At 48.0% G+C, this 10436-nt stretch overlaps 1 protein-coding gene across 3 annotated transcripts; it reads right to left on the reverse strand.

The window, feature by feature from the left end:
• Nucleotides 1–334: 334 nt before the first annotated feature.
• SLITRK4 (SLIT and NTRK like family member 4) lies at nucleotides 335–8308 on the reverse strand. Of its 3 annotated transcripts, none has more exons than XM_049767478.1 (2): nucleotides 8229–8308; nucleotides 335–3548 (listed from the first exon to the last, which is right to left on the reverse strand). In XM_049767478.1, the coding sequence occupies exon 2, from the start codon at nucleotides 3496–3498 to the stop codon at nucleotides 982–984; it is 2517 nt and encodes an 838-aa protein (XP_049623435.1). In that variant the 5' UTR covers nucleotides 3499–3548; nucleotides 8229–8308; the 3' UTR covers nucleotides 335–981. The 3 variants fall into 3 exon arrangements, with proteins under 3 accessions (XP_049623435.1, XP_049623436.1, XP_049623437.1); XM_049767479.1 differs by lacking the exon at nucleotides 8229–8308 and adding an exon at nucleotides 7284–7355; XM_049767480.1 differs by lacking the exon at nucleotides 8229–8308 and adding an exon at nucleotides 6741–6838.
• Between the last annotated feature and the right edge of the window lie 2128 nt (nucleotides 8309–10436).

Genomic DNA, 10436 nt, shown 5'->3' on the forward strand with positions numbered 1-10436 from the left:
CTTACTGATAAATTCCCTGTGATCAGGAAAACAGGCATATTAAATACATATTAAGGAGTACATATTTTCCTATTTAGTATACAAAGTACTTCATAAATATGAATTATGTTACAAAAATAGCTTTGGGTGCGCTCACATGGTAAGCACTTTGCTAGTTTTGGACAACCTTTAAGGATTGTGGGTATTTCACATAACTGAGAACAAACTCTAATGTTAGTTTTAATTTGAGCCATATTTAATTCTGATAAACATCACGTATTTCTTCAAATCACCACAAATGCTATGTATTTCACATTGATTTTTTTTCTCTTTAGGTTTATGTATAGACAGGTAATGCTTAAAGTGTTCAAATTTATTTTATAGTTATGTAATGCATGATATATTTTAAACAAATATTTGCACAATTTAACATTATAAATCCAGCGGTTTCAAGATGCAGGCCATAAAGGTTACCGATTTACAAATACTATCGAATGTTCTCTCTTTGCATGCTTTTTTTTTTTTTTACTTTTCAGATAATCTTTACACAGAGTTGTTACAATGCCACAAATCAAAAGGATTACTCCAGTTCCACCAACTTAATCTACGTGCAAGGTGAAGGACCCAGCTAAGGTACAAATACGGGTACCAGTTTTCTTGAGTTTGCTTTACAAAGCACAAAGAGACGAAGGTTTTGCATTGGGGTACAAAACAAATTTGCCTCTTGAGGTTAAAGTCAGAGTGTTATGTATATAAAGCATCCCTTTGGCAATAGAGTTTGCAGTATCCCCACAGGACTCCACAGTATAGGTTTTATGTAGGAAAATCTATTAAGGAAATTCTCTTCTACTGGACACATCTTTGCAGCTACAGTTAATGAGACACCCTTGGAAACACCTGCCTCTATGCCTATTGATAATATAGTATTTGGACGTAACAAGTCAACAAAAGGCACTTTCATCATTAAATAAATGTCCTCTGTATGTAGTCACATTGCATGACCTAGATCTTGTTCAAAGCTGTTTGTTCCTCAAGGACCTGTAGGTAATCAGGAGAACTCTGGAGTTTGGCTTTCAGTTCAAAATACTCACTGCTCTTCCTTTGCTCCACCACAATTTTACTGTGGTTGCCGCCTATCAATGACTTCTTGTTTTTTTTGTCTTGTTGTTTTTCTGGATAACGGATCTCAAAGCCACTGACACCTATGCTATTGTACTCCTTTTTGTTCTCCAGAAAATTCTGAATAAACACATTGGAATCCCGGCTTGGGAATAATTCATCCAGCTCGTCAATTGTGCTCAGTCTCTTCCGCGTATCCACGTGTAACAAATCTTTCTCCTTGTCGGCCACGTTTCTCATAATGACTTTCTGTCCTGGGGGATCAGAAAACATGAATCCGGTTTCAGACTCTTTCAAGCCACAGGTGTGGCTCTTACTCATCTGTTCGATGGTTTGGGGAATAAAAGCTTCTGTGCTCAGGCTGTCCTTTTTGGTTGTTTTGTGGTCATGCTTCCTCAGCTGCAGTGGCATAGAACCACATTCTGGATTCCCCAGCCCTTCGTGCTTGGCGGTAGGCTTCTTGTTGCGTCGCAGCACAAAAACGAGAAGGCAAAACGCAACAAACACGGTAAGAATAAGGACCACTAAAATGCTTAAGATTAAGATAGACAGAGGCACTGGGCCACCGGGAGGACTTCGAATGGGGCCCAGTGGGGTGGTGAATGTGATGACTGGCGCAGGGCTGGTGAATGATGCCGATGGCTTGTTTAAGAGTTTTGGACATAAGATTTCATTTTTGAGCGACTTTAGCTCAATGTTGGCAAACTGCACAGGAGTCTCACATTTCAGTTCTTTTACGACAATCCCATCATTCAATTTCTCCAGCCACAGCTTTAATGCCACCAAATCACACGTGCAGTCCCAAGGATTGCCCTCCAAGTCAATTTGAGTGAGGGACTGAAGCTGATCAAGGACCCCACTGACAGGTAGATACATGAATTTGTTGTTCCTCAGGTTCAGTCTCGCAAGGGGTGCTCCAGAAAAAATGTAAACTGGCAGGCTCTTTAAGAGATTATTATTTAGGTAGAGCAACTGCAAATTTGGCATTGAGTCAAAAGTGCCAGCTAAGATTTCCTTAATCAAATTGTATTCCAAGTACAGATACTGCAGGTTATGGAGGCCAGAAAATATTTCAGGGTAGAGTCTTTCTATCTGATTGCCATTGAGATATAATCTGCGCAAGTTAGTGAGATTGTGGAAAACATCACTTTTGATGGCCGTGATCTGATTGCTTCCTAAATGAAGCAAATCTAGTCCTTCAAATTCGGCAAAGTCTGAAAGGTCCACATCTTTGATGCTATTGCCGTTGACATGCAACTTCTTGGCATTTAAAGGTTTTGGTGTCAATTCAGACAAAGATTGTATATTTTTCTCTTGGCAGTTCACACTCAGCCCCAAATCTGAAGGGTGTGTTTTGCAAAAGCACGGTGCTGGACAAGGTGTGAGTGGAGGAACCCGTGTCTGGTAAGACACAATCTGACTCAGATTGCGATTGGAGAGGGCTTTGCCAGCCACGATGCCAGAGATCTTGGAAGGATTTGTTGTTTTCGGGGGCTTGGTCACTAATCTGTGGATGGAGGTTTGGGTGGTGTGACCGTTGGGAGTGGTGTAGCCATTTTCCAGCTGAGATGGAGGCAGGATTCGGACATCAAAATCACTACCTGTTCCCATGGGACATAATTCTTGCTTGTTGGTTTCTTTTAATAGCCTGCCATATAAGTCACTGGGAGTTTCACAGATAGCTTCTCCGATGTAAATGTTATATGGCATGTTCTCCAGCCAAGCTTTCAAAGGCAGGAGATCACAGCTACAGTTCCAAGGGTTATCTTCCAGCTGCAATTCCACAACGCGGCCTATGTGCTCCAGAACTCCGATATAGGGGAGCTTCTGGATTCTGTTCCCCCGAATATCCAGATGGGTCAAAGATGCAAATCGGAAGATATTATCAGGAAGGAATGAAATCAGGTTGTCATTAAGAATGAGAACTTTCAGTTTGTGGAGCTTATTGAAGGCTCCCCGTTCAATATACTTGATTAAATTGTAGTCAGCTTGGAGATACTCCAAGTTCTCTATGCCAAGGAAAGTGTCAGCTCGGAGAATCTTTAATTCATTGTTGTTCAAGTGCAACTGCTTTAATGCACTAAGCCCAAGGAAGGCTCCTCCCTCTATATTCTGCAGTTTATTATTTCCCAGCTGCAGAGAGACTGCATGTGAAAAATTCACGAATGTACTTGGATAGAGGATATTTAAGAAATTGTTTTGGAAATTGAGATGATAAAAATTAGACCAAGGTGGTTTCAACTGGTTTGGCCTGTAGACAGAAACCTTCTCACAGTTGACATAGAGCACATTCTCAACTGACACGCAGGAGCACACATTGCAAATTTCCACCGATATGTCAGAATCTGCATTTGTCGATGAAATCAGGGCTGACAAAATCAGAAAGAGCCAAAGAAACATCTTCTTGCACTCAGCAAACAATGTTAAGCTTCGGAATAAAGAGAAACAATCTAAAAAATAAAAAGAAAATATATTTTTCAATGAGCATAACTTGGCAAATTGTGTGTCACTCTCATAACACAGTTCACCCCTGGCAACACTGCATAGATTAAGGCTCTGCATGGGTTAAGGTCAGGCAAAACCGCAACCAAGTCTTCTCACTCCATTTCAGCAGAACCTCTGATAGGGCCATACAGGACATTCCTCTAACCTGTAGCTCACACACATTTTACCTGTAGAGAACACATCAAACAAGAGAGGCCCAAAAAGACTTAAAAACGCTTTAATATGAATATTGTTTTTTATACCCGAGCCACTAAATTCCTTCCTTGAACACTGACCTCAAGCTTCCTACTTGCAACTCGAATGCCCTATCCCAGGCCATGAAAAGTGCCCTGTGGTTAGCACCACAAAAGCATTACAGTTTGTAGCTAGCTTTCTCCTCCCTAGGCATCAGTTTGATTACAGGCTGAACAGAGGAGACATCAGAAGTCTAGATTCAATAAAGGCAGGGGGACATTTTCACTGTGTGGCCCCAGAGATGACCAGCCAGAAACCTAGGTAGTTGCAGCCCTGAGAAGAAACATGTGAGTTGTCAGCTCCTCGGAAAGCAGAGGGAAAGGGAGCTGTTCACTTTTGCATGATACTGCCTACACACAGATTTACCTTGTGAGATTCTAGAAAAAAAGCCGAGCTGGAGATGGCCATTTTGGGGGGGGGGGTTGTTTCTCTAGGTAAACAGTAACTCCTTTCCTGGGAGTCAAATACCAAACAGGGCTTGTAGATGGGGGCTATTTTGTTGTGGGGTCCCTGTAAGTCAGAGGGAAATTTGCTTGCTTTGGACAAACCAAACAGAGGTCCTCAAAGAGTTCTCTTCTTACCCCACTTCTTAGCTACCTGGCCCTCTCCCACACTCCCTGTGCTCTTTGACATCCTGACCTTTCACCCCAGTGAGTGTTTTCTTCACTCTAGCCACAGACTGCTGCTCCAGTCCCCGGGGGCCTTTCATCTGTAGCAAATTTAGCCCAGCAAAGGTTTGTTCCAAAATCATCCATCTTCCCTCCCACATCCTCTCCCCTCCTTAAATTACTATCATGATCTTGCTCTGGGAACAAATAAAGATGCACTTGGTGAAGTTGAATGCTTTGCCAATGAATTTGGGGCCAGTTCCTTACAGAAGTGCCAAGCAAACACCAATTTCTACCATGTTTCACTGACACACATGAGAAGAAAACAGCAAACCCCGTGTGCTTTGTTGATGCAATTTCAGCCCAGGGTGTCTTTTCTATCTTAAACGGGAAGCTGTCTGTAGTTTCAATATGGTTACCACCAAATATTAATTAGTTACAGAAAATGCCCAGGAATGCACAATGAGGGAATGATGCAAAGACAAAGTGTCACACAGGAAGTCCTTTGTTTATCTTGCCCACGCGGAATCAGCTAGAGCCTTAGGGAACCTGTTTCAAGGTAAACCATCTTTTAACCAGGACCCAGGATAATTTCTGCCTTGGAAACACTTTTGATTCCAAAGCCATTCTGTCTATCCCTGGGCTGCCATCAAGAGGCTTAAACATTTCCCCTATTCACCATAATAACTTGAAAGGCAGTGCAGAAAGTCATAATTCTTAAGTATGACATCATCAAAACCAACTTTCATTGCAAAATTAACATTGCTCTTGATAGTTTCTTTTATTTTTCACATGCCACTGAATTGGTTTCCAACACTTTATTTTGGATCTTGAGTCATTTCTTCAGACTAACCACCCCGCCCCCACCCCCAAGACACCCAAAGCCACCAAACTTGGATGCAAATCACACCAGGGAACAACACCACCACCAACAACAACGAAAAAAATAAATAAAAACAAACAACCAAAAAAAATCACGAAGAATCTGCAACCAGCACAGTAACAAGCAAGCAAAAGAAACCAGATTTGAAATTGCATAAGGAGCTGCCTGGCTCCCATTTCCACTCTTAAGTCTAAATCGGGTGGAAAGGCACAAGGACAAGCTAGGAAGTTCCCCTAAAGCAGCTTGTGTGCAATTGTGGGGGCTGCGACCAGTTAGGAAAGACAGGGTGAAGGTCTGAAAGGGCAAGGGATCAGGAGAAGGTGGTAGTGAGTGGAGAGGGCCAGGAAGGAGCAAGAAAGAAGGAAATGGGCCATTGCATGGAGGCGAAATTCAGGCTCATAATTATACAGTATCACGAACGCATGCACGGTTTAAAATCGGGGGTTGGGGGAGGGAAAGGCCGTCCAAATAAAATTAAAGGAAAGGAAAGGAAAGGAAAAAGAAAAGGAAAGGAAAAGGGGGGGAAAGAACAGAAACGAAAAGAAAGGGAAAAAAGTATGAGTTGGGTACTCACAAGCCCTGCTCAGGCTGCCCAGAGCAACCCGGTCTCCCAACTGGCTTCTCATCTCTAGATCTCTGCGCCCTGCAAGACGCTGGGCACCCACGGGCCGCCAGGGGTGCACAAATCTAGCCTTTCTCCAAAGCCGGCATCCACCCGAGCGGCGTGCCTTAGAGCCGGGAGATTCGGGGTCAGATGCTCGGGGAGGGAAGGGCCGAGGTGGCTCCCCGGGAGACGGCAGCAGGGACTGCCGCTCTCCCGCCGGGCTTGGCGCTAAGGCTGGAGAAGCGGTCACCGGCGCCCTCTGTGCGCCACCTCGGGCCGGCCGGAGGGGCTGCTGGCGATGGCGCGTACCGCAACGTTTTGCCGCATCCCGGTGACCGGAGCCCGCACGCAGCCCCCTCGCCCAGCCCGGGCCCCGGCGGCGGCCTCGTGGGCTGGAGAGCGGAGGCGGGGAGCGCCCGCGATGGCGGGGGGCCTTCACAGTCCGCATTTCCCCAACGCGCTCCCGTCCCACCCGCGCAGCAGCCAGAGTTCCCGTCCGCGTCTCCCGGCGTGCGGGGACCCAAGGCGGAAAGCGCTGGCTCGGGCCAGGCCACGAGGGCCACAGACCCTGGCACCTCACGGGGCGCTGGGCACAGTCCGAGTGACCACCCCCTCCCCGTGGCTCCGGAGTGGAGAGCGGCCGCCCATCATCGCCCCCGGCCGCCCCTCACCCGCTGCCAGCCCCAGCCATCTCCATCCACAGAACCCGGCTCTCCCCAGCCACAAATCCGCTCAACATTTGGGGTATCTGGCAAAGTGGCACCGCCGAGCGCTTGCGGGCATCGGCAGGGCTGGGAGAGTTACCCACCGGCTTCTCTGGGGTCCGTGATCTTACTGGGGGGCCAGAAATCTCCGAGAAGCTCGCCAGCTACTACCCAGAGCCAAGAGCCGCGTCCGCCTCGAGTGCCCGCGCGAGGGGCGGGGGCGCAGAAAACAAAGCTGGGAGCAGCGAGAGGGGCCCCCCGACAGCCAGCACAGCCCAGACATTAGCACTTTCCCCCGCTGCTGGTAGCCTCGGGAAGCATCGAGGCAAACACCCGGTTTCCTTTCCTCCCTCCGCTGGGACTTGCGACAGCGCCTCGGGCAGGCGAGCTGTGTTGGGGCGTAGACGCTAACGGGGCGCCCCCATAGCCGGCCAAAGCAACAAGACCCAAACTCAAAATAATAAGCTACCTACCCTCCTGCCGGAGCGCACTCACACATACATATAGACATACATGCATACATACATGCACACACTTCTCTCCACCGCGCGCGCGCACCCGCGCACATACACGCACCCGTGCTACTGAGCTGAGCGGGGCAGATCCAGACATGCGGGGCGCAGCTCTGGGCCGAAAAAGACACCCACCTTGCCAAGCCCACCGGTGTTCTCAGGGCCGGCGGCCGGTGGGGCGACGGTGTGTGTGTGCGGGAGCCGCACCGCTGCTGCTGTGAGCGCGGTCGCCCGTCAAACCCCGCGGCAGCCCTCTCAGGCGGGCAGCGGCGCGCGCGCGCCCCCGGCTGTACCCCCGCGCGCGCCCCAGGCCCTCGCACGCGGCTGCACCTTTGCAGGCGCGCGCCGAGTCCCCGCCCCCGTCCCCTAACCCCCCCCCCCCCGCACACACGCACTTCTCCCGCTCACCGCCCAGCACCCGGAGCCCCACATTCCCTGGGCCCCCTTCTGTCCTCGGTCCTGACTCCTTCACTTGATTCTTCTCCTACACCCACCCCTTCCCCCAGCCCCCACTTCCCGCTGTGTGCACCCCCCTCTCTACGGGGCAACCCCCCTCTCTTTGGTCCTAAAACACCCCTCAAGAGAAGTGACCCCTTTTCCCAGTGCAGGATACCCCAGTTCCTTAATGGGGCTGCAGGGGGATCCAGCCTCCCTTCTCCCGTACCCGCACATTTCGGACTCCAGTGCCCAGCACCGTCTCCTATGAAGCAAGGAACACACACACACACACACACACACACACACACACACACACACACACACACACACATATGTACACGCACGGCCCCTTGGGGCGAACATCCTGGACCCTGGCAAAAACCAAAGCCCCCGAGGAGATCCTAGGGGGACTGGGCGGTGGAAGGGTGTAGAGAGGGGCGTCGAAGTCCTAGCGGAATTTCCTAATTCCAAGATTAAGGCGGTGGGAAGGGGGTGCACGACAATGACATTCAAAGGCCACAGTCGCTCTTGGGTCTGGTACCTTAGGGCGCTCACGGTCTCCTGCAGAGCCGAGGGCTCCGGGGATGCATGGTGGGGTGCCGGCGAGTTCCGGGGCTCCAGCAATGTTCGCACTCCCCCTACCTGTCAACGCGTGAGGGGCTGGGGAATGCCAGGCCAGAAGTGTGAAGCTGTCACCCCAAGTAAGACTCTTTGGGTGCTTTTGGGGGGTGGGGGCGGCGGCAGGCAGATTAATTCTTTGCCACTTCCCACGGGGGCGAGCGCTCGGGGCCGAATGGGTTAAGGCCGGTGATTAGAAAACTGGGGGTGGGAAGCGGGGAGAGGGCTAAAGCCCCCGAGGTATGGGACTGGGAGAGATGCCGCACTCGAGACCAAAAAAAGAAATAGCCAAAAAAAAAAAAAAGGCTTTGGCTACAGAGCATGCCCAGTGGTGCTGCTCCAGCCCGATAAGGGCCGCTTTGTGTGCCATCCGCGCCGCCCGAATCGGGGTGACCCGAGCAGATGGGGCTCTGGGCGCTTGGTGGGGCTCTGAAGGCTTGAAGGAACTAGGGGCAAGCTTCGGGTAGAAGGGCGGAGGTGGGGAACCCGGAGAAGACCCACCTCCAGACTACAAGAAATTGACCCCCCCCCCCCCCCGAAAAGCCCAGTAAAGGGACTTTGCAAAGTCTCCGGAGTTGTCCCAGCCCCCATGGTCCGAAATGTTTCTGGGTGCTTTGGCCTTTGACTCTCCAAACACCAGACAAGGCTGATCAAGCCACTTTCCACTTTAGACCCCCTTCCTTCTGTCCGTTGGTTAGTATTCCCGAGGCTGGGCTATTAGTCAAAGCTGTCTCCGTACAGATGGCTAATTGGGTGCCGAAGTTTGGTAAGAGAGTGCTCTCTCCTGGAGGACTAAGGTGGGGGAAGTTTGGGTGATGCTTTACCTGCCTCTCAATATCTATCATTTCTAGTAAGAAAAAAGAGAACGAAAAGAAAAAAAAAAGGCTAAACACTGCTCTTTTTTGGCTCCCCAACCTTGCTGTTTTGTTTGGCCCTTGGTTAAGCCAAACACCCTTCCCTTTACTCGGTGGCCCTAAAGTGGCTGTAGGGCACTAGAACTATGATATAAATGGGTTCCATTTGCTGGGTCTCCTAGTAACCCATTCTTTGCCCCCTTTCAGGACAAGTGGCAGTTCCCATTACTAAAGTAATGGGACCTGTGTTCTGCCTAATGCACATTCCACTAGCGCTAGCGACAATAAGATCAAGCCAGTACCTCCGGAATGCTTTTGCTTAAAAAAAATGAAAAACTCTTTCAGCTAAAACTAGCAATAGCTTTGAAACCCGAATTTGGCTGGCTGCCTGAACTCCTACAGTTAAACATTTACCATAATTGGTTGATGTTTAAAGGCCTCAAATCTAGGCAAAAAAAAAAAAATCCAACAAGCAAAGGATTTATTACATTATTTGTGGCTACACTCTTAGATTCTATATTATCTGGACTAATGTGCATATATAAGTTTACATATTTTCTTTTCTGTCATTCACCAGACTGCTTTCAGGTAATATTCATGTAAAAGTTTGCCAGGCAAGCCTGCATTCAGGAATGTACATCCAATAGTTAAATGAATATTAAATAAGCATGTGCATATATGCATATTTCTTTATGACCTTGGTAAATATTGAAGCTTTTTTCTAGGATTTTCCTTTCCCCACACCATCATCGTGTTTCAGAAAAATTCAGTCTTCTTTAAAAAATAAAAAATCATGTCAGAAATTGAGTGGATAACAATGATAAAATTTGCAATATTAGATATTCGATGTGAAACCCAGTAGCCAAAGCTCCTCTTAGGAAGGGGACATTTCTTTCCTCCATAGTATGTTGAAAAAAATTCTTCTACTGTTGTACATGTAGGAAAAAAACCCTGCTAATTAAAATTTGCATTTGCATTATATTGAATAATGCAATTTAAAAGCGGGAATAGATATCCTAACAACTTGGTATTTATTAAATGCAAAGGATTTGGAAAGCGACACTAGATTTTTATCAGGATAGGAGAGTTGTTTGTCCTTTACTAGAAATGTCAACAGGATTCAAGAGCAGGAGCAAAAATATTTTACCTGAAAATATAATGCACATCCCCAGTACTGTGATAACTGAAAAGGCCAGATTTGGACAGTAAATATCAGATGACTTAAATGCCTAGCTTTGTTCGACTTTAGAAACTGTTCTCAGTTGACTTTATTTGACTGCGAGAATGGTAGTGTGTTCTTTTTCATATGCATGGGTCAGAAATCTACAGTGCCATCACGACAACATATGACAATGGACAATAGTGCTAGGCACATATG

The sequence above is a fragment of the Suncus etruscus genome, chromosome X (assembly GCF_024139225.1).
Source record: "Suncus etruscus isolate mSunEtr1 chromosome X, mSunEtr1.pri.cur, whole genome shotgun sequence".
NCBI lineage: Eukaryota > Metazoa > Chordata > Mammalia > Eulipotyphla > Soricidae > Suncus > Suncus etruscus.